Genomic DNA, 24,948 nt, shown 5'->3' with positions numbered 1-24,948 from the left:
TACCTACAGGTACCTAAACTCACTTCCTCTCCTTCAGTTCCTCTATACGGGTAAACCTCTTTTTCGGGTACAGATCCCTCACCTTAACCAGCCCCACTTCCCTCCACTTCCTATCCTTACCATTTGTCCCCTCCAGGATCAAATCCATGGGTTTTCGCATAGCAGCAGCAACACTGACAACCCTTCTATCCTGAAATGCCTCCTCAGCTGGTTTCAGACCTTTACTTCAGACCGGTGGACTGCACCACCAGGCTTTCCATTTATTTCCTTGATGCCATTGGCAATGCCGTCATCACTATAGCCCTCAGGCTGGATCCCCTACAGGATTCTTCCTCCATCCTAACCCATTCTGCCCCCTCTCCTTCCCAACATCGCCTCACCTTCTCCACGTTCGCTGCCCAGTAATAGTGCAGCAGGTTCGGCAACACCAAACCTCCCTTCCGTCTCTGTAAAAGGATCCTCTTAGCCCTTGGCACCTTTCCTGCCCATCCAAAATCTGAGATAATCGTATCCAGTTTCGAAAGAAGGTCTTCGATATAAAGATCGGAAGGGTCTAGAATATGAACAGATACCTCGGCAGAATGTTTATCTTCACCACTTGGTCCCTCCCTGCCAGAGTCAAATGCAACGTGTCCCACCTCTTCAGATCCTCCCTATCCTCCTCCAGCAGCTTTTTCAGATTCCATTTGTGTAGCATCACCCATTCCCTCGCTACCTGAATCCCCAGGCATCTAAACCTGTCTCTGGCCACATTGAATGGTAGCCCCTCTAGGTTGGCCCGCTGACCCAGCTCGTTCACCGGGAAAACTTCACTTTTCCCTACATTTACCTTGTATCCCGAGAACGTTCCAAACTTCCCCAGCAGGCCCATGATCTTCTTCATGCTCTCCAGTGGGTCTGATACATGTTAAACTAGGTCGTCCACATATAGCGACACCCGATGCTCCCTACTCCCCCTTGTAATCCCTTGCCACTCTGTCGACCCCCTAAGAGCCATTGCCAGAGGCTCTATCGCTAGCCGCAAACAACAGCGGCGACAGCTGTCTTGTTCTCCCGTTTTAGTTTTGGTTGAATTCTACATAATCCTTAATCACCCCTCTATCACAAAACCTTCTATCTGCCAACAACCCCAAATTAAGCCTCCATCCTGGCCTAAGCTCCCGTCTGATCTCAGCCCAATCTCCAGCCAGTGGGGCGCATGGTCTGAGATTACTATCCCCGCGTACTCTACCCCCTTCCCCCACAACCAAAACCTCCCGGCTCATCACAAAACAGTTGATTTAAAAAAAAAAAAAATTTTTTAGAGTACCCAATTCATTTTTGTTCCCAATTAAGGGGCAATTTAGCATGGCCAATCTACCTACTTTGCACATCTTTGGGTTGTGGGGGCGAGACCCACGCAAACATGGGAAGAATGTGCAAACTCCACACGGACAGTGACCCGGGGCCGGGATCGAACCTGGGATCTCGGCGCCGTGAGGCAGCAGGGCTAATCCACTGCGCCACCATGCTGGCCCAAAACAGTTGATTCGTGAATACACCCTATAAACATGTGAAAAAAAGGAGTACTCACTTCACCCTGGGTTCTTAAAGTGCCACAGGTCCACCACATCCACCTTTTCCAAAAACCCTCCCACCTCCTTTGCCATTCGTATCCTGCCCATTGAGCTGGGGCTCGATCAGTCTACCCTCGGCTCTAAGACACAATTGAAATCCTCCCATGATCAACTGGAGTGTGGCCAAGTCTACATAATCGCTGCCAGCAGCCCCTTCATAAAACCTACATCATCCCAATTTGGTGCATGTACATTCACCAGCACCACCGGCGTCCCCTCCAATACCCCTCTCACAATCACATATCTCACACCCGGATCCCTCACTTCCTTCACGCTCACAAACACCGTTTACGTGCTCACCAGAATGGCCACCCCCGTGACGTTTAATCAAACCCCGAGTGAAATACCTGACCCAACATCCCTTTACTTAGCTTAACCTGGTCCTTCACTACGAGGTGCATCTCCTGCAGAAAGACCACCTCCGCCTTTAAACTCCTCAGGTGCGCAAAGATCCGAGATCTTTTCACCGGTCCATTGAGCGCTCGCACGTTTCATGTTGTCGGCCTTACCAGGGGCTTACGCCTACATTCCCCTCTACCATCCGCCATCCTCCCTTTTTGGCTCAGCCCCAGCTAATTTCACCCTGGACCTGGCACATCCAAGGTGGCCCCCTTCTCCGCCCCTGACCACGCTTCATCTCCAACCCCGCTATCTTGTACCACCCCTCCCCCGCCCCCCACGGCCACCTTGCTCGCGGCCTTATCCCTACCTCACATCCGTTCACCAGCATTACCAGCCAGCGTGGTAGTTCCTGCCCAAAGGTTCCCTCTACTGACCTCCCCTTCCCCACCTCTTTGTACCATGAAGGCGGCTCCCCGCGGACCTCCCCCTCCCCCACCCAAACAAAGGCACATCTCAAACCACAGGCCACCTCCCCCAAAGACAAACATAAAGAAAAACACAGTCACAGGCAGCAAGTGGTTGGGAGACAGGGGGGGAAGCAGCTGCCTCCTTACAAACATTTTACCCCTGCTATCCCTTTTGTCGACCAAAACAGAAAAAAGAAAATCCCTCAACGTCGGAGGAAAAGATTTAAGAAACCTCCCTCCAACCCCCACTCTACCCGTATTCTTCATTATTCCAGAGTGCCGGCTCCTTCGTCTCCCAAAATTGCTCAGTTCTCCCCCAGTTTATGCTCCTTGATAAAGTCATCGCCGCTTCTGGGGTCTCAAAATAATATTCCCGGCCCTCACAAGTCACCCATAGTTTCGCTGGGTAGATCACCCCAAACCTGATCTGTCATCGATATAACACGGCCTTGGCCTTGTTGAGCCCGATGTGGCTGTTGTGCCAATTCAGCTCCAATGTCCTGGTATATTCGGACGTTGTTCCCCTCACATTCACAGTTCCGCTTTTCCCTGGCCCACTGCAGGATCTTCTCTTTCTTCACAAACTTTTGGAGCGTCACAATCACCGCCCACGGCAGCTTCACAGCTCTTGGCTTTTGCCTTAGAGACCTGTGCGCTCTGTCCACCTCCGGGGCCTTGTCTAGCACCCCCTCTATCACCAGCCCTGTCGGCATCCTTGAGATGTACCTCGTGGCACTGGCACCTTTCACTCCTTCAGGCAGTCCAACTATTCGCAGATTCTGCCTTCTCGACCTGTTTTCCTACTCCTCACCTTTGCTCTCAACGTCTTACAAAGGTCTCCTAAGATCCCCACCTCCGCGTCCAGTGCCACCGCACTATCGCTATGTTCAGAGATCACTCTCTCGGATCTGTGACCCCTGAGCCTCCAGACACTTTTTTACCCTCTCCATTGAGCCCTTCAGGGGTGCCAGAGCCCCTTCGATGGCCTTCGAGTGATCTTCCTGCATCTCCTTCCACTGCTGACAGAACTCTTCCCTTGATGAAGGCCATCAACTGTGCCATCTGAGGCTTTCCCCCTCCGCCATCTTTCCAATAACTGCTGTGCCACAGGACTCTTACAACTCCTTGGCCAGGTCTTTCACTTTCTTATGCAAGGCTTTGTAACCAGCAGACATGCCACTCCCAGGGGGAACGTCTCCTCCGACCTTCAGGTACACTTTTCCGCCAAAGTTACACACGATCTTGGGTAAAAGGTGCTCTTTTGTATGCCTTCAAGCAGGAGCTACCTTGGGTGCAACCACTCACACCATGGCTGCCAACAGAAGTCCACCTATCAGCTTCTCCAGCATCTTATCCTTAGCGATGGCCACTACACTCACCTCTGCCCCCTGACTCGCTTGAAGTTCTGGTATGCCACTGTTTCCCACCGTGCAGACTGATGCAAAGTACCTATTCAGTTCCTCTGCCGTTTCCCTTTTCCCCATTACTACTTCTCCAGCCTCATTTTCCAGTGACTCAATGTCCATTCTTGCCTCTCTCTTACTTTTATTTATGGAAAAAAACTCTTGCAATCTTCTTTGATATTACTAGCTAGCTTACACTTATATATCATCTTATCCCACCTTATTGCTTTTTTCATTGTCCTCTGCTGGCTTTTAAAGGCTTCCCAATTCTCTGGCTTCCCATTAATCCTCGCCATATTGTATGCTTTTTCTTTAATGCTGTCCCTGACTTTCCTCATCAGTCAAGGTTGCCTCGTCCTCCCCTGAAGCATATTTTATCCTTCTTGTGTTGAATTTCTGTTGTGCATCGCGAATAATCCCCAAAACCCCTGGCATTGCTGTTCCACTATCTTCCCTGCAAGGTTCCTCTTCCAATCAACTCTGGCCAGCTCCTGCCTCATGTCTTTGTAGTTACCTTTATTCAATTGGAATACCGTTACATCTGATTCCAGCTTCTGGAAACCTCATGGATCAGATACTATATGCCACTGGAATTCTCTTCTCAATTCCCTCTACTTTGCTAGCATACTCCTTAACATAAGACATTTCCTCAAAGACTGGAAAGGCAATGCAATTGGTGGGTCTGTTGCAAAAATATCAAATATTAAGTGTTATATAGATGTCCAAGGCCCCTCCATTAGATTTTGTAGCAGGAAGCTGTTTAGAAGGAGCACCAAATGCATTCTGAATGGTGCCAGCATCTGTTACTGTGATTCAAAGCAGTGAACCTCTTTGATACTCCCTGCAATGAATGGAAAATAAAACGGAATCTAAACTAGGCTGTGGATTCGCCACTGTGCATTTTGCTCAGAGGCCCAAGACAAATTTATAATCCAATCCTGCCTGAATCCACAAATTTGCCATGTCTCTTCCAAATGACTGCTGCCGTGGAATTGAAGATTTTCTGGCAATATCTATTGTAATGGGAATTCTGTGCCATTATAACAATTTGTTCTTTTCCACACCTGCAGACAACTGAATTTGACATATACGTTTTAGGTTTCGGAATACAATTTTTGCAAGGCAATACCGGTAATGAGACTATATTGTTTTACCTTCTGCTCAATTTCTGCTGCAGTCAGCTTGGTTGTCTCTAGCCTCTCCACCAGCTCCGTGTCACCAAGGAAGTTGCCCTCCGCAGCAGACAAACGGGTAAGGAGCTCATCCTCAAGTCGTTTTAGCTCGATCTTAAAATAATTCTGCTGCTTCGTCAACTCAGACTGTGCACAGAAAACAACATATTCAGTGCATTGGAATAGTTGAACTCCAGAGTCAGCATAAATACATGCTACTTTTTTTTTAAGTGGTTGCAAAATATGATCATTCGTGTTTTTTTCCTGTTTGGATCTAGCTGAATGTAAGTCTCAAGCGTAGCTTTTAACATTTCCACGGCAGTATTGGACATTTTAAAACAAACCTACGTTAACCTCAGATTGCTGATAAAATTAATGACAGTGTCTTTGGCATAAATGGGCCATCATCGAATAAATTTTACTCAGTATAAGGGTTAGGGTTGGATGCGCAGTTAAAATCTTAAAATCTCAAACCTGATCCCAACCTACTCACTTCCGAGATTAGTGAAATCAGGATGTGGGCGTGGGAATGGGATGCAAAATGGACAGCCAACTCCCTCCATGGAATTTGGTTGGCAATTTAAATATTACATTGAGACTGCAGTGATACACCATCAATAACACGTGACGAGTGATGATCATAACTGAGGCTTTAATACACTAAACAACAAGCCTCCTGCCTCTGGACCCGAACTGGTTCCGGAGGCGGAGACTTGCCACTTTTATACAGAAGCCCGAGGGGAGGAGCCACAGGCGGAGCCAGCCTGGACAAGCCTAGTGTCATGCAAGAGTGCCTTTAAGAAATGGATGTGTAAGCAATGTACCTTTAAGAAAACAGTGATGTCAGAGAGTGGGTGGGGCTGGGCTTTAGGTCAGCCATTTTGCAAGTTTTTAGTTTCAGTTTAAAAGCAGTGTCTATGTGTTTCCAGAGAGCTGCAAGTTTCACAGTTTGGTTTTGCTGAAAGCAGCTAAAAAGTGCCTGGCTGGTTTTGCTGAGAGCAGTTTAAAAGTAGAAAGCCAGTTTGCGACAGTCATAGAATCATAGAATTTACAGTGCAGAAGGAGGCCATTCGGCCCATCGAGTCTGCACCGGCTCTTGGAAAGAGCACCCTACCCAAGGTCAACACCTCCACCCTATCCCCATAACCCAGTAACCCCACCCAACACTAAGGGCAATTTTGGACACTAAGGGCAATTTATCATGGCCAATCAACCTAACCTGCACATCTTTGGACTGTGGGAGGAAACCGGAGCACCCGGAGGAAACCCATGCACACACGGGGAGGATGTGCAGACTCCGCACAGACAGTGACCCAAGCCGGAATCGAACCTGGGACCCTGGAGCTGTGCCATTCTCTGCCATTCTACAGAAATTATATATATCCTTTAACCTGATGTGATACTGTTTAAAGGTGTTAAGTCTCTTGGAAGTTTGAAGGAACATTTTAAGGAAGTATTTACTGTTGCAATATTTTCTGAGTTATCTTTGAAGTAAGGGGTTTTAAGAGATCCAATGTTTATTGAAGATGTCAAGTTGAGTTCAAGGAATAAACAGTGTTTTGTGTTTACAAACCCACGTATCCATAATTGTAATCCCACACCTAGGGAAAAAGCCATATGCTCGGAAAAGCAACAAATCCATTAAAGGGAGAGGTTGGTTGACTCCATGATACATTTTGGGGTTCTGAAAATGCCTCGCCCATAATACTAGGCATGCACAATACAATACAATACATATAATGCAATAACGTGGTTTACCACAGTCACCCGTTTAAAAAAGAGTCCAGTGGGGGTGAAGTGGTCTTAAAGATCAAGTCTGTCGGGGGCCTTGACCTTCCGCCGTGATCGCCGCAGTCCCGGCTGTGGTGTGGGCACTGGTGTCGAGACCTGCGCGTCCGGGAGCGTGTTGTCTTCTTCTTCCTCACCCAGATGTTGAGATGGCGAAGGGAGGGGCGGTGTATCGGGGGGGGGGGGGGGGGGGGGGGGGGGGCTGCTTGTCGCCGGTGGGCCTGCGGATGTCAGTTCGCAAGGGAGGTGGGGGAAGACAGTGTAGGGTGGGGGGTGGTGGTGATGGTCGCCGGGGAACCTGCAGGTGCCAAATCGCGAAGGGAGACCGTGTCCTGCCGCCCGTCTGGGTGTGTCACGTAGGCATATTGGGGGTTTGCAAGGAGCAGCAGGACCTTCTCGACGAGGGGGGTCGGTTTTATGGTTCCTCGCATGTTTCCGGAGAAGGACAGGCCCCGGGAATGTCAGCCAGGACGGGAGCGAGACCCGGAGGTGAACTTCCTGGGGAAGGCAAACATACGTTCATGAGGAGTCTCGTTGGTGGCTGTACATAGGAGCGACCGGATGGAGTGGAGCACATCGTAGAGGACCTCCTGCCAGCGGGAGGCTGGGAAACATCTTCACCGTAGGGCCACAAGGACAGCCTTCCAGACCGTCACGTTCTCCCTCTCCACCTGTCCGTTTCCCCGGGGGTCCTGCTGGAGGCGATGCCCCTCGGGCTTCTGTATAAAAGTGGCAAGTCTCCGCCTCCGGACCCAGTTCGGGTCCAGAGGCAGGAGGCTTGCTGTTTAGTGTATTAAAGCCTCAGCTACGATCATCACTTGTCTCGTGTTATTGATGGTGTATCAATTTAATACACTAAACAGCAAGCCTCCTGCCTCTGGACTCGAACTGGGTCCGGAGGCGGAGACTTGCCACTTTTATACAGAATCCCGAGGGGAGGAGCCATAGGCGGAGCCAGCCTGGACAAGCCCAGGCGTGCATAATACAATACATATCATGCAATAACGTCGTTTACCACATGCAGTCTCAGATTTAATTTGTTTTGCAAGTATGTTTTCAGGGCCTCCGGATTCCTGGTAGCTGAAGGGAGATGAGTTCAACTTTCGGGTATAGGTAAGTGCCATGCAACACAGCTTGTTGCCCAGGAGGAACATGAGTCATTGTCCACTAAGTTTACCTTCATCTTTTGGAATCCATCTACACTATCCCCAAGTCCATACATACATGAGTAACTCCCAGAATTACAAAACAATGAACATGAAAAAGTGCTCCTTACCCTGGCCTCTTCTGACCACGCTTCTGCCTCAGGCCGGGTTTCATAATGACTTTGGTGCTATGCAGACCTCCCCGCGACTTGCAACTATAGCACCGGCCCTGGGGATGGCACAGTGGCTAGCACTGCTGCCTCATAGCTCAGGCACCCGCGTTCAATTCCAGCCTCAGGTAACTGTCTGTGTGGAGCTTGCACTTCCTCTCCATGTCTGCATGGGTTTCCTCCGGGTGCTCCGGTTTCCTCCCACAGTCCAAAGATGTGCGGTTAGGTGGATTGGCCATACTGAATTGCCCCTTAGTGTCCAAGGTTAGCTGGGATTATGGGGTTATAGGGACAGGGTCAGGCGTGGTGCTTAAGTAGGGTGCTCTTTCCAAGGGCCGGTGCAGAATCGATGGGCTGAATGGCCTCTTTCTGCACTGCAAATTCTACGATTCTATTTAAAAAAATAAATTTAGAATACCCAATTATTTGTTTTCAATTAAGGGGCAATTGAGGGCGGCAAATCCACCTATCCTTCACATCTTTGGGTTGTGTAGGTGAGACCCACGCAGACACGGGAAGAATGTGCAGTGAGTCCATTCAGCATTGGGTCAGTGGCATCCCCACCATTCAGAGATAAGCACTATCAATACAGGTAACAGAGAAATAGAGGGTGTCTCAAGTTGGGAGAGCCCAGAAGTCTTCTCCAAATTTATAAAATTTCTTCAATAAAACTTGTCGAAGGAAACCCTTCCTCTGTGGTCATTTAAACGATGCGACTGCATTGGGAGGGGGATGTTAAATAGCCAACTGGAGCACTGACCCCTCCCGCACCTCCACCCTCCCTTTCCTTGCTCTGGTGCCAAGAGGCGATCTCCATCCCTCCAGCTGTGTTGCAGCCACTGGGAAGTTCAGGGCACCATCTGCCAACTGGAAAATTCAAATTGACAACCATAGAGGCTCCTGAATAGGTCCATTAATATGTGTAATTGGCTACCGACCACTTGCATGAGGTTAGCTATTTCCAACCCGAACTAGCATAATCCGAAATGGCTCGGAGGCAGGAACATGCCGACAGGGGTAGCACAGTGCTTAGCACTTTTGCTTCACAGCGCCAGGGTCCTGGGCTTGATTCCCGGCTTGGGTCACTGTCTGTGCGGAGTTTGCACATTCTCTCTGTGTCTGCGTGGGTTTCCTCCGGGTTCTCCGGTTTCCTCCCATGAGTCCCAAAAGAGGTGCTGTTAGGTCATTTCGACATTCTGAATTCTGCCCGTGTACCCGAACAGGCGCCGGAGTGTGGCGACTAGGGGATTTTCACAGTAACTTCATTGCAGTGTTAATGTAAGCCTACTTGTGGCAATAATAAAGATTATTATTATTAAAAGGTGGGCGCAGCTGGCTGATGTTGAGAAACTGTCGGCCTGTCCAGCTCTGGTCTCATCAGCTCTGGAGATTGAAATACTTCCCAAAATGTAAAGTTAACAGAATCTTACCTTATTAAAAATGGAAAAGGAGCCTGAAATTCTTTTGCAATTGCACCTAACGGGGTTAACAGCTGTTTCTGTTCCAACTCCCAGAAATGTTCACCTCACAAGTAAAGTACCTTCAGGTGTTCCAGGTCAGGTCTTTCAGTACTGACCACTTCAGCCAACAGCTGATCTTCAAGCCCATCCCTCGTGACAGTAAAATTAATGAGTGTAGTCTGAGCCTGCATCTCGGTTTGTAGTGAGGGTTGGCCAACTTTGTATGAAGAATGAGTCGGAAACTGCTGTTAAATTCACACTCTTTGTCACCAATCTTTATGTATCTGTGAAACAAATCAATAGTTTGTTAGACGGACAAATACAACCCATTTGATGTGCCACAACTTGCAAGGCTATGGAACAGGAGCTGGAAAGTTGGATTAGGTTGGATGGCTTCTTATCGGTTGGCATGGACACGATTGGGTGAATGGCCGCCCTCCATACTATACATTTCTATGCAGCCATTGTATCGCAGTGCAAATCAGAATAATAATGCACAACTGAATTCTTAGAATTTATAATTAATCCGATCTTGCCACGGCTATCTCTTCATCCTGTCCTTCCCTTTAAATTCTTCAATAGCAATTGGTTTTTGAATTATGTTATCATTGCTGTGACAATACTATGTTCAGCAGAAATATGGAGTTGGATTCTCCGCCGGCGGGGTGCTCCATTTTGCCGGCAACCTGGTGGTTTCCCGACGGCGTGGGGCTGCCCCACAACGGGAAACCCCATTGATCAGCCAGCGTAAAGGAGCATCCTGCTGGCGGGGTGAAACAGAAATGTGGCGCAGCGGGGCAGAGAATCCAGCCCATGATTTTAACTTCTCCATCATTCTTGTAGTGATAATCTGGAGTCTGTGCTTCTTTATTATTAAGTCACCAATCGGCTCCTCATTATTTACCATTTCAGAACTTTTTATGATTCGATTCCCTGTCACCACTCTAATGAAGAGAGCCCTCAACATTGACTCTTTTTCACAACTTTAACTTGTCAGTGTTATGACTGGTCAATGCATTAAATACATCACACGATCAAAGGTCAGGGTTGTTTCTTGTAACTTTTTTTAAAATTTAGAGTGCCCAATTCATTTTTTCCAATTAAGGGGCAATTTAGCGTGGCCAATCCACCTACCCTGCACATCTTTGGGTTGTGGGGGCGAAACCCACGCAAACACGGGGAGAATGTGCAAACTCCACACGGACAGTGACCCAGAGTCAGGATCGAACCTGGGACCTCGGCGCTGTGAGGCAACAGGGCTAGCCACTGTGCCAACCAGTTTCTTGTAACTTAAATGAACAATTCTGCATTACTGCTCTCTTGTTTGACTCTCGGCAGGATTTGACATATTTCACTTCACAGAAAAATTTTTTCAGGACAGGTTTTTCTCTTCAAAATTGAGTGGGTTTAGTCACTCTAACTACAAATTGGCCCTGATAGGACACATTCAACTGCATCACTTCTCAAAACAGAATTAATGCACTATTGATAGAACATTACTAAAGCAAATTAAAATCTCTGCTGATGGATTGCCGATAGGGTACTGTAAGACACGAAAGGAATAATTAGTATTCATTACTTCACACTCTACAACATTCCAATTATTAATAAAGTTCAATTTGTAGACTGTGCAAAATCCATCACCAACCTCTCTGTAGCTATTACTAATCAGAGAACAAGTAAGACGCAGCAATGGCAAAAACAGGGATATAAAAAAAACATTTAAGATGATGTCAGAAAAAACTTAAAACATTGACAAACTACAATAACATTATAGCCCAAACTTTCTTCACAGGTGCTCACTCTGCACACGACAGAAACCCATGGGTGGGATTCTCCATTTCAGAAACTAAGGGCTGGATTCTCTGATTTAGAGGCTATGTCCGGAGCATGTGTCTAGTCTTACAATGAAAAAGTCGGCGGTGCCCCCCCACCGATGCTCCACCCGTTGGGGCGCTCGCAGCCGCGCCACTTAAAACCCCCAGCATTCCGGCAAAAACGGGCGGAGAATTGCCGGATCGGTGGCTGCGCGCGCCGTACAACATGGCGACAACCTTCAGCGGTCGCGCCGTACAACGTGGCGCCGGCCATGCCCGGACCAGGCCTGCCAGATAGTGCCCCCCCTGTAATCCACCTTGCTACCCCCGGACCACCCCCCCACCAGCCCCTGCCGAAGCCCACCAGGTCAGCGGAATGGCACATCCCCCTCACCCCCTGACTGTGGCACCGCTGGACACAGTCTGTGGTCGCCATGCGAGGTTGACGAAACCTCAGACCACAAGTAATCTACAGCGTCGGGAAGTCAGCCCATTGGGGCGGAGCATCGGGCGAGAGCTTTCAGGTGAGGTCCTGAGGCTGTCCCAACGGCGTGCGACGTACTCAACGATGATGCCATTTTGGAGGGGAGCAGAGAATCCAAAAACAGGTGCCCGCCCCCAACCTTGGCGTGAAAAGGGATTCTCCGCTCAATCGTCGAATGCGATTTTGGCAATCGGAGAATCCCGCCCTAAGTGTTGACACAGGGACTGAGTCGGTGGACTTCAAGAACAGCTAAATTGGAGCCAGTCCCGGAGCAATTCATGATCTGTTAATGGGCTAGCACCGGCACGACGTGGAACTCGATCGATTCTCATGAAAAACGGAGTCCGATTTGCTGGGGTCGGGGTTGCCACTGACAAGGTCCAGCCGCATATTAGCACATCACTCCCCACACTCCCAGCCAACAAGATGGCAGCAGGAAGAGCGGCACCCCGCTTCACGGACACAGAATATTCTGGACGCCGTGGAGGAGAGACGGGACACACTATTCCACAGTTGAGAAGGAGGCTGCCACATGCCGCGTGCACTGGGCCAGGGCGCCATGGGCCCCACCATCAGGACCGGTTAGTAGTGCAGGAAAAAGCTACATGACCTCTCAGGCGGCCTGGGTTATGGAGCACAGGGACTTTAGCGAAGAGGCTCCTGGGGCACTATCTGGTGAGCACCACACACGTGCTGCAGTACATCAGGTGGAGGTAGGAACCTCCAAGGGGGCGGATGGACAGAGGACGATCCGACTCAAGGGACCAGCTCAATCCAGATGGGTCTCAGCCTTCTGGAAAGAGCATCCCATCGATAATGAAGATGCAGACACAGAGCCAGGGACTACATGAGGGGCTGTCAGCAACCATCCAGCACCTTCAAATGCAGCTGGAGGAGTTCAACCGCCTGCAGGGCCAGGAGGTGATGCCAAAAATGCAGGTCACTCAGGTTAACACCGCATGGGAGGCGTCCACGATGGAGGCCTTGGAGGTGAAGCCATGTGCCATGAGACAGGATGTCCAAGACTTGGGACACTGTGCAGGCAGTGGCCGAGACACAGGGCAAGGCTGCCCTGTCACAGGCAGCTATGTAGCAGGGCCACCTGGACATTGCAGCGGCGCTCCAGAGCTTGGTTCAGTCACAACTGTTTATGGCTGAAGGCATCGTTAGCATTGCCCGAATGCTGACTACCTGTGCCAGGCCTGGAGAGAGATGGCACATTCACAAAGTGATGTGGCACAGTCCTTGTGCTCCATGGCCTCTATAGCATTGGCGGCACCAGGGGAACCCCTGGAGTTCACTCCGGTCGCACATCGTCCCACAGGGGCCGTCGGGCACCCAGAGGGAGGAGGAGGTGGCAGGGTCCATGCCGGTGACTCCTGCAGGGGAGGTGCCGGAACACCACAGCGCTGCAGACTACCGTCTCCTGTCCCTGGCACATCCGATGGGCAGTGGGCAGAACAAGGTGGCACCACACCACTTGGGACACCCAAGCAACTGCCAGGCCCACCCAGGCTTGGTCGTTCCAGAGCATGGCCACTAAAGGGGACCCAGGCCACAGGGCGGGATTCTCAGCAGGCCACCTCCACCTGTGATGTACCCGCCTGGGGATCCACCTAGATGGAGTGTTAGGGCCTGTAAGGCCAGAAAGTTAGACACCAGTTAAGTTGGCACGGGTGCAGCACACAGGATAGCGTTGGGGACCACGGCACAAACCTTTATAAAGATGTTCACATATTATTTTCAAAACAAACACCTGTGCACAAAAGTTCCAATCTGCCTCAGTGCTCTGTCAGAAGAGTGTGAGGGGTGAGCTGGGCTGGCTGAAGAGGGGGCGCTGGAGGATTTGGGGGGAGGGGGGCAGAGAAGATGGGCAGACGGTGGAGGTGATCACAGGCCGGGAGGGGACCCTGCCCCCCTCTCACAGCCCCAGCCCCCATGCACCCTGTCCCCATCGCCGCAACCCAAGGGTTTGGTGGGACCATTGGGTGTAATGGCCGGCTCACATGCAGGGATCAAGCAGGCAGATGGTGGAAAGTGCTACCATGGGCAGGAGTCACATGTTGTGGAGCACCAGAACTCACCGCAGAGCAGGTCGTCCATCCATGGACCAAACCCACTGTTGCTGCTAACCCAGGGCCCGTACCCCATAGTGAGGTGGGTAGGAACTCACAGAGGGTGGGTTAGGGGTGCTGTGCAGGATGGATGGTCATGGGAGGGGTGGAGGGCGGGAGGTGGTTTGGGATGTTTGTGCCGTCGGCCAGACTCCCTAGCCGGTGAACCTGGAGGCGATTGGAGCGCCCTCTGCGAGGTGGCCTTGGCGCACACGTTGGCGCAATATTGTGGTGGACGCAGCAGACCACTACAATGTGGACACTCTCCTAGCGCTATACTGGAGGACCCCTCCAGAGTGATCCAGGCATTTGAACCACATTTTTAGGATGCCGATGCACTGCTCGATCATGCCACTGGTCGCTGCTTGGGCGTCGTTACAGCGGGTCTCCGCTTCGGTTTGTGGTCTCTGGATAGGCAACAACAGCCACAACCACAGTGGATAACCCATCCCCCAAGATCCAACCCCTCACCTGGGGATGTGCCTCAAAGGTGTCGGGACCGTCGAGTGTGGCGTCACGGATGCACCTGTGCACTGAGGTCTGTGACATTCCAGACAGATCCCCACTCGGTGCCTGGAAGGACCCCATGGCGTAAAAGTTCAGGGCGACCGTCACTTTGACGGCCATCAGGACGGGTGGCCTCCCCCATATCCCCGCGGTTCCAGTTGCGCCATGATCCTGCAGACATGCTGTACGGTTCCCCTGCTCAGCCGGAGTCTTCGACGGCTTGGCCGGTCCGGCAGATCCATGAATGACAGGTGCCGCCGATACACACGAGGCCTAATGTGGCGCCTCCTTCCAACCTCCTCCTTGGCCTGTTGGGCAGCTGGCCAACTGGCTGCCTCCTGTTCCTCTGGAGCAGGCTCCGCTGTTGCAGGGTCCTCCTCGAGCAGCTCCTGCTCGTACAGACAAAGGGTCATCTGGACTCGAAACGTTATCTCTTTTTTCTCCCTACAGATCTTGCCAGACCTGCTGAGATTTTCCAGCACTTTCTCTTTGGTTTCAGATTCCAGAATCCGCAGTAATTTGCTTTTATCCTGCTCGTACAGCCTCAGTGCATCCCCAGGGCTGTGGCGGCTAGGGTAAAGGCAACCACGATATTCGGCTGACGCGCAATTCTCCACGCAATTGCATTTCCTGATTCCGGCGTTGGCTGACAGAGAATCCTGCCTCATGGTTACGCATGCAAATAAGGTTTTCTGTCTGCATATTCATTGCTGGAGCAGAAGAAATGCTCTTTGAAATATAACATTATTGTTATGACATAATTGGACCTCAGTGTTTTATCTGTGAAATTATAAATATAATGGGTAATTTTATGAATCTAATTTGCAACGGAGTGTGAATCTATGTCAGAAATTAAGGGGCGAAATTCTCCGTTATCGGCGGAAAGTCCGCTGATCGGCGCAAAAAACGGCGCAAATCCGACTTGCGTCACATCGGAAAAATGGGTCGAAAGTCTCCGGCCCGAAATGGGCTAGCAGCGACGTAACGGGATCCGCGCTTGCGCAGTGGTTCACGCCGTGCAGTGTCATACGCGCCGCACGGCGTGACGGCTCATAAGGCCGCGCTGCTCTCCCCACCCGACCGGAACACCCGACCGGAACACCCGACTGGATGGCTGGCCGCCGCTCAGCCCCGAGGTTCGAGTCACGGGATCTGGAGGCGCTCCTGGACGCGGTGGAGCAGAGGAGGGACGCCCTGTATCCCGGGCACGGCCGCAGAGTTGCCCCACGCCACAGCCGGCGTCTGTGGAGGGAAGTGGCAGAGGCCGTCACCGCTGCGGCCCTGACACCACGGACAGGCACCCAGTGCCACAAGAAGGGGATCGACCTCGTCAGAACAGGCAGGGTGAGCCAAATCCCCCCCTCCCCCATATCCCCCCTTCCTCCATATCCCCCATCCCCCCTCCCCCATATCCCCCCCATCACCCTATCCCCCCTCCCCCATATCCCCCCTTCCCCCATATCCCCCCTCCCCCATATCCACCCTCCCCCATATCCCCCCCTCCCCCATATCCCCAAGTGAATCCAGCCCTAACCTTAACCTCTGCAATGCACGCGCAACCGATGGCGTGCATTCATATATCTGCCTAACAGTGTTGCCTTTTACCCCTGCCACCCCCCCCCCCCCCCCCCCCCCACAGGATAAGCGCGCACACAACAATAGGAAGCATGTGAGGACTGGAGGAGGCCCCGCTGATGAGAGGTCACTGACCGAACACGAGGAAAGGGCCCGGGAACTGGCTGGTGGACCTGACGACCGGGAGGTTGCTGATGCAGAGGTCGGGGGCGTAGTAGCAAGTGAGCCACCGACAGCCCGTCCCCATATCCCCCCTCCCCTATATCCCCCTCCCCCATATCACCTGATCACTGCCTGATGTCTAACCATGCATGCTTCATTGTGTATCGCAGGACCAAACGTCCAGGCACCCATCCCCGCAGATGCAGACCGCCCGCAGGATGCCCCTCGGAGGCCACGGAGACGGAGAGACCCGCACCCTCCAGCATGCGACACCCGCAGGATGCCCCTCGGAGGCCACGGGAGACGGAGAGACCCGAACCCTCCAGCATGCTATGCCCACAGGATGCCCCTCGGAGGCCACGGGAGATGGAGAGACCCGGACCCTCCAGCTTGCGACGCCCGCAGGATGCCCCTCGCACACCACGGGAGACGGAGAGACCCGCACCCTCCAGCATGCGACGCCCGCAGGATGCCCCTCGCACACCACGGGAGACGGAGAGACACGGACCCTCCAGCATGCGATGCCCGCAGGATGCCCCTCGGAGGACACGTGAGACGGAGAGACCCGGATCCTCCAGCATGCGACGTCCGCAGGATGCCCCTCGCACACCACGGGAGACGGAGAGACCTGGCGCAACAGGGAGACGACACCCCCGTCACATGCGGGAGCGACCACCCAGTGACGAGGGGGGCAGCCACAGGCCCCCGTCACATCCGAGCCAGGACACCACTACCCAGGACACCACTACCCGGGACACCACTACACGGGACACCACTACCCGGGACACCACTACCCGGGACACCACTACCCGGGACACCACTACACGGGACACCACTACCCGGGACAGCAGTACCCGGGACAGCACTACCCGGAACAGCACTACCCGGAACACTACCCGGAACAGCACTACCCGGGACAGCACTACCCGGGACAGCACTGCCCGGGACAGCACTGCCCGGGACAGCACTGCCCGGGACACCCCTACCCGGGACACCCCTACCCGGGACACCCCTACCCGGGACAGCACTACCCAGGAAGACGAAATACCGGACAGTGACTCAGAGTGGATGGGTGGAGACGAACCCCCACCCCAAAGTGCCATGGACTCAAGAGTGGGACGAAGAGCACGACACAACGCCACTGCTGTCACCAACACCCTCCACCATCGCAGAAACACTCACCACGGTTGGGCACTTTAGCGATGAGGCGTCTGGTACACTCACTGGTGCGCACAACACAGCCGTCCCAGTACAGCAGGTGGAGGTAGGAGCAGCAGAGGGGCCGGGCGGTCGGAGGGCAGCCCAGCCCAAGCGAACATCTGCCGCCCAGATCGATCCCGGGTTCCTGGAGTTACCACACCCACACAGAGATCCGATGCAACCACCGACCCGGAGACGAGCGAAGAGTGTGACGGGCGGCTTGCGGCGGCTGCAGTCGCAGGTGGAGGAGTCCACCCGCGTCCAGGAGCTGGGAGTGGTGCCGGTCATGCGTGCCACCCAGGCTGACACCGCACGGGTGGCGTCCGCGGTGGAGGCAATGGGTGCGACGGTGTCAGACATGGGGAACGGTTTGCGAGGCCTGGGCTTTCCGTGCAGGCGGCTTCTGTGGCCCAGGAAATGGCTGCCCTCTCACAGGGGGCCATGAGCCAGTGCCAGCGCCAGATGGCAGAGGTGCTCAACGCCATAGCCCAGTCTCTGCAGGCCATGGCCAGTCTCAGCAGGCCATGGCCCAGTCTCAGCAGGCCATGGCCCAGTCTCTGCAGGCCATCGCTGAGGGCATCGGCGCCAGTGGCCATGTGCGAGCCGGCGTCGCACTGTCACAGACAGGGTTTGCCAACCCCCTGGGCTCCATGGCTGCAAACCTGCAGACCCCTGTTGATACCAGCACGGGCCTCCAGGACTGGCAGCGCCAGATGTCGGGGGGGGCGTCGGATGGCCAGTCCGTTCGCATCCACCACCCATGTAGAGGCCTGGGGGCCATCGGGCACCCCGAGGGAGGAGGAGGTGGTGTGGTCCGTCCCGGCTCCCCCTGTAGGGGAGGTTCCGGTACACCGTGACACCTCGGACTCCCCCCCACTTCCGTCCCAGGTGCATCGGGTGGGCAACGGGCAGGACAGGCTGGCAGCTCGCCATCCCAGTCGCCCGGGCCGCAGCCTGGCCCATCTAGGCCAGGACGCCCCAGGAAACGGCCGCCAAAGGGATCCAGTGTCAGAGGGCAGGAATCACAGGAGTCCACCTCCAGTTCTGCTGTACCGTCTGGGGAACCACGTAGACGTAGTCAAAGGGCCCGTAAGGCCAAACAATTAGACACTGAGTAAGTTGGCACGGGTGCAGGGCACAGATGAGTTTTAGGGGCTAGGGCACGTGCATGAACTCCTTTGGTTATTAAAGTCAATGTTACACCTACAGAAGCTGCCTTTGTGCTCTGTCCAAAGCGTGCGGGGGTGTCATGTACGTCGAGCGCAAGTGTGTGTGTGAGGGGTGGTCTTACCTCAGCCCCAGGTGAGTCTGCCCCCTTCCCCCTGGGCCGCCATCAACATCCCCCGGGCAGAGGACGGGACCGTGCGCTGCAGTGTCACAGTCGCATGCAGGGATGGTCCGGGTGGATGGTGGTATTGTGGCCATGGGTCAGACATAGTCCAACGATGTAGAGCCAGGAGCTCACCGCAGGGCGGGTTGTCATCATCCTCCATGGCCTGCAATAGACACGCGTCCACCCGCAACTGTGTGAGCCCGGCCCGTTGTGCCGCAGGTGGATCGGCAATGGGGGGGGGGGGGGGGGGGGGGTGCATGCGGGTGGGGTGGGTGGGGTTGGGGAGGGGAGTGAGGGTGCTGGGTGGGTGGATGGGTGGGGGGTGTGGGTGGTCGGCTGTTGCCATGGTGTGCGGTCTGTGGCCATACTACCCGATTCCCACGCCCATCTAGTCAGTGAAGCGGGCGGATATCAGTCTGTCCCGTGCCCGCTGGGCCAGCCGGTAACGGTGGACAGCCACCCGCCTGTGTCTACCCCGTCTACCCCGACCATTACCCCCATCCCCCTCATCTGGGGAGGACTGCGCCTCTTCCTGCTGCTCCTCCACTCCGCCCTCCTCTGCCTGCGGCACATCGGCCCTCTGCTGGGCTATGTTGTGCAGGACGCAGCACACCACAATGATGCGGCCGACCCTATCTGACCGATACTGGAGGGCGCCCCCAGAGAGGTCCAGGGCACCTGAAACGCATCTTCAGCACGCCAAAGCACCTCTCGATCACTCCCCTTGTCGCTACATGGGCATCATTGTAGCGGTTCTCCGCCTCATTGCGTGGCCTCCGTATAGGCGTCATCAGCCACAATCACAATGGGTAGCCCCTGTCATCCAGCAACCAGCCCCTCAGCCGGGGATGGCGTCCCTCGTACATGCCGAGGATGGATGACCGCGACAACACGTATGAGTCGTGTACACTGCCTTGGTAACGAGCGCAGACGTGCAGGATCATCATACGGTGGTTGCAGACCACCTGTATTTTCATCGAATAGGTCCCCTTCCTATTAGTGAACACGGCCCTGTTATCTGCAGGTGGCCGCACGGCGACGTGCATCCCATCGATCGCGCCCTGAACCATGGGGAACCCGGCCACGGCAGAGAAGCCCACGGCCCGGGCATCTTGGCTGGCCCGGTCCACGGGGAAGCGGATGTAGCGGTGCGCCATGGCATATAGGGCATCTGTCACTGCCCGGATGCACCGATGCACCGATGTCTGCGATATGCCGGACAGGTCCCCACCCGGTGCCTGGAATGACCCCGTTGCATAAAAGTTCAGGGCCACCGTAACCTTGATGGACACGGGGAGAGGGTGTCCCCCGCCAGTGCCACGCGGTGACAGGTGTGCCAGCAGGTGGCAGATGTGTGCCACGGTTTCCCGCCTCATCCGGAGTCTCCTCCTGCATTCCCGGTCCGTGACGTCCTGGTATGACTGCCGGGGCCGGTACACACGGGGCGCCCTCGGGTGCCTCCGTTGCCGTGGGGCCGTGACGTCCTCCTCCCCCTCCTCGTCCTGTCGGTCAGGTGTCCCTCCAGCCTGGGCGGCTGCCGCCTGTCCCTCTGCGGCAGCCTGCGCCGCCTCTCTGGCACGCTCCTCCTCATCCAGGGCAACATAGACATGAGCGGCTGCCGCCACAGCGGCCAACCGCTGGATGATCGCAAAAACATGACGGCCTGGTGGGGGGGGGGGGGGGGGGGGGGGGGGAACGATGACATGTCACCATTGCCCATATCCCCTCCTCCCCCCAGCCAGGTGGCATGGACCACATGGGTCCAACTGTTGGAGGCTGGCACCTGGCCAGGTGGACCAACTCACTTGCCCTCGCATCCCCCTCCCCGGCACGGGCCCCCCCCATCCCCCTCCCCGGCACGGACTCCCCCCCAACATGGAACCCCCCCCAACCTCCACCCCGGCACGGACCCCCCATCCCCCTCCCCGTCACGGACCCCCCCCCAACCTCCACCCCGGCACGGACCCCCATCCCCCTCCCCGGCATGGACGCCCCCCCCCCCCAAACCTCCACCCCGGCACGGACCCCCACCCCAACCTCCACCCCGGCACAGACCCCCCCATCCCCCTCCCCGGCACGGACCCCCCCCAACCTCCACCCGGCACGGACCCCCCCCAACCTCCACCCCAGCACGGACCCCCCCCAACCTCCACCCCGGCACGGAGCCTCCCCCCAACCTCCACCCCGGCACGGACCCCCCATCCCCCTCCCCGGCACAGAGCCCCCCCCCCAACCTCCACCCCGGCACGGACCCCCCCCAACCTCCACCCCGGCACGGACCCCCCCCCCATCCCCCTCCCCGGCACAGACACCCTCCCGGCACTCCCCCGGAGCCCAGCCTACTCTAACCACCACCCCCCCCCGCCGCAAACACACACACACACCCCGAGACACACCTCTCCTCACACATTCAGACTGCGGCCATGCCATCGCCTGCCCAGAGTCAACCCCCCAGGCCGTCACTCACCTCCACGCTGGTCGGCGTGAACCTGGAGCACAGGGTCACGCCGATGAAAAGGAGGTTTAATTTACGTCGACGTGAACGGTCATCACGTCGACGGGACTTCGGCCCATCCGGAAGGGAGAATATCGGCAGGCCGAAAATCGGCTGCCTTGCGCAGACCCGTGACATTCTCCGACGTCAGCGGCGACATTAACGCCCCGCCGACTTTTCTCCCTTCGGAGACTTCGGCAACCGGCGGGATTCACGGCGGCCAACGGCCTCTGGGGGGTCGGAGAATGACGCCCAAGATGTGTATTAAACTTGCCTGATTCTCCCCTGCAAATTTATAACGAGTGAGGAACTGTACAATGAGATTCACCTTTCTTCACCAAATTTATCTTAGTACCTCTTTTTTCTCCTTGGAATTTCACAGCTCCCTGGTCTGAATGGTGACTTGACAAACATCGGATATTTTCTGTTTCTCCTAGCCACGTAATTCCCCTCAAGTCTGGAATCACTTTTACTTTACGTTTGCCTTTTTAATGTCTTTTCACTGCCTATCTGAAAGAGGTTTTGTAAGTTCTGCAGGACTTTGGCCAAACCTTTTTAACTTAAAACAAACATCAACAACCTATTCACTGCTTCCGTAGCAATAGTAAACGTATCAGCCTCTTAAATTTTTCCGATAGTGGGCGCGATTTAACGGAAAAGTTTCCAAGTGTAATTTCAGCAGGGTTTGGCTGGGAGTTTCTCCACAGCTCTGACGGTGAGTTCCCCACCGCTATCTAACCACACTTAGTTACCTTTTCAGGCCCTGGAGTATTTCACTCCGGGCTGGCCCACACTTGGAATTTCTTTTATCACTGAAGGGCTGTGCACCGTGCCCCCACACACATGGGCATTACCCCACACCCCTCTAAGTGAGGACACCCCAGTATGGGGCTGCTGAGATTTTCAGGCCTTACCACGCCCCCTTCCAGGCCCTCCTCCTTTCCAGGACTCCCATCCTACAACCCCCTTCAACCTTCAGCAGGCCCCTTCATACCTGTCCTTCACCCCTCCACCCTTCATGCCCTCCTTTCGTAGGCATGGCCCGCATCAAGCTCCGACCCTTGGCAGTGCCAAGCTGGCACCTGTGCACTGTCACCCTGGAAGTGCCAAGGTGCCCAGGTGCCAGGAGAGAGCCAGGGTGCCGTGTTCCTGACCACTCAGGGGCTGGCAACTGCCTGGGAGACCCCCTGGGTGCCGTTCCGAAGGCTTCCGGCTGGGCCGCCTTGGGAGGCTGATAGATTCCGGGAGCCAGTCAGATCCGGTGTCAGCATAGTTAAGTGAGCTCTTAACTGAGCCTGTCCACAGATCGCGATGCCTCACGAGATCTGGTTAGATCCCTTTCCTTCCAAAGGTAACTTTAAGTAGTAATTTTGCTTAACCCGTTTCTCGAGTACCTCTCACCAAGTTAGTCCAATTATGTTGCATCAGCAGCTGTGACAGACTGCTTGGAGATGATAAATACTAAATAAATGTTCTATCTTATTTTTATGGTTACTTAATATTCACAGTTAAAGTATTGGTAGGTCTGGGAGAAAGATAAATGTACTGCTCCAAGCCTGTTAAAAATACAATTATATTAATATACATGATATTTCTTCGACATTAAAAAACCTCCATTGACCATGTACACATGTTCTGGTCGTGCCCTAAACTCAGGGGGTATTGGCAGGGATTCGCAGATGTCATGTCCCGGGTGTTTGAAAACTGGGGTGGTAATGAGCCTGGAGGTGGCAATCTTTGGGGTTTCGGAGGACCTGGAAGTCCAGGAAGAGAGGGAGGCCGATGTTCTGGCCTTTGCTTCCGATAGCCCGGCGATGAATACTCTTAGCATGGAGGGACTCAAAGCCCCCAAGGGCTGAGGCATGGCTATATGGCCTAGAGAAAGTCAAGTTCGCCTTGAGAGGTTCGCTACTAGCGTTCGCCCGAAGGTGGCAGCTATTTATTGACTTCTTCGCAGAGGAGTAAGTGTCAGCAGGGCGGGGGGGGTGGGGGCTAGCTAGGGTAGTGTAGAGTAGAGTAGGGGGATATTGAGGCAGGTCCGTGCGTGAACAGAGCCGTGGTTTGCATTATGTTTAATGTGGAATTTGTGTCTTGACTTCTTTTGTTGTTTGTACTGTAAAATGTCATTTTTTTCTATATGCCTAAAATACCTCAATAAAATTGTTTGTTAAAAAAAAACCTACATTGAAAGTAGTCAATTTCACCATTTAATAGTTTTAGTTCCGTTTACTAAAGATATTTGTAGTTGACTAACTACAAATTAATGTGATATTATTCGGCTAAATTAACTGTGATTACTAAATAACTACTTGTGAAACACTTAGCAGGAAGTATTTGTATTTATTATTTAGTGAAGTAACACAATTGCAATGTTTCCATACTATTTTGGCAGCATTTTTGTTTTAGAAAGTACACAAGAAGCTATTCAGAGCCACATAGGAACACACAGCATAGTTCTAATAAAAAGTCAATAAACACGGCTTGTAAAAATATAATCCATTAGTCTCCTCTATATCTAGGTGCAGGTTGGGTAGCATGTACCCCAAAACATAGAGAGACAATATAAAATAAGGGGTACAATTCTTAAGAAGGTGTCAAAGCAGAGGGACCTGGGTGTATATGTGCATAGATAGGTAAAGACCATAAGACATAGGAGCGGAAGTAAGGCCATTCGGCCCATCGAGTCCACTCCACCATTCAATCGTGGCTGATATCAACTCTATTTACCTGCTCGCTCTCCATAGCCCTTAATTCCTCGAGAAATCAAGAATTTATCAACTTCTGTCTTAAAGACACTCAATGTCCCGGCCTCCACCACCCTCTGTGGCAATGAATTCCACAGACCCACCACTCTCTGGCTGAAGAAATTTCTCCTCATCTCATAAAGGCAGCAGGTCCAGTGGAAATAGCAGGTAAGAAAGCATATAGTATCCTGGGCTTTATTAATATGGGCCAAGGGTACAAGAGCACAAAGGTTATGCTGAACTTGGACCTCAGCTAGAGTATAGTGTACACTTCTGGGTGCCACACTTTGTAAGAATGTGAACACATTGGAGAGAGTGCAGAAGAGGTTTAGAAGAATGGTACCAGGAATACAAAACGTCAGGTATGAGGATAGATTGGAGAGGTTCGGACTGTTCTCCTTTGGAGGGATAGAGGGCAAAGAGGAGATTTGATAGAGGTGTTCAAATCATGAGGAAGCTGGACAGAGCAGGTAGGGAGAAACTGTTCCCCCTCGTAAAAGGATCAAGAAAGCACAGATTTAAAGTAATTTACAAAAGAAGCAAACGTGTTGTGGAAAACGAGTGGTTCGGGTCTAGAATGCACCACCTGGAAATAGGGTGGAGGCAGGTTCAATCAAAGCATTCAAGAGGGCATTAGATGATTATTTGAATGGAAACAGTGTGCAGGGGTGCGGAGAAAAAGCAGAAGATTGGCAATACGTCCAATGCTCATTTGGAGAGCTGGTGCAAGCAAGATGGGCAAAATAACTTCCTTCTGCTTCATAACAATTCTGTGGGTTCCATGGGGGTAAGAGGTAAGATAAAGCAGAATAAGGTGCATAGGATAGATAACAGGAGGGTAACGTTTCATTGTGTGATTGGTTGGGGTCTAGGGGTGGAATTAACAGGAACTGGCTGACACGTCTCAGCAAGGTTTGAGGGGCCAGGTGAGGAGGATTAAACTGGGGATGGGGAT

General features: G+C 53.4%; 1 protein-coding gene across 1 annotated transcript in view; it reads right to left on the bottom strand.

Annotated features, from left to right (window-relative positions):
• The window catches only part of LOC140425201 (dynein axonemal heavy chain 11-like), a 755,586-nt gene that overhangs the window by 125,855 nt on the left and 604,783 nt on the right, over positions 1-24,948 (bottom strand). Inside the window, 3 exon segments of the mRNA XM_072509215.1 lie at positions 4,983-5,147; positions 9,644-9,756; positions 9,759-9,847. Coding sequence (XP_072365316.1) covers positions 4,983-5,147; positions 9,644-9,756; positions 9,759-9,847 — 367 coding nt within the window.

Source organism: Scyliorhinus torazame, chromosome 6 (genome assembly GCF_047496885.1).
Source record: "Scyliorhinus torazame isolate Kashiwa2021f chromosome 6, sScyTor2.1, whole genome shotgun sequence".
Classification (NCBI taxonomy): domain Eukaryota; kingdom Metazoa; phylum Chordata; class Chondrichthyes; order Carcharhiniformes; family Scyliorhinidae; genus Scyliorhinus; species Scyliorhinus torazame.
The sequence above is the reverse complement of the archived record's forward strand: the minus strand, read 5'-3'. Positions and strand labels throughout refer to the sequence as shown.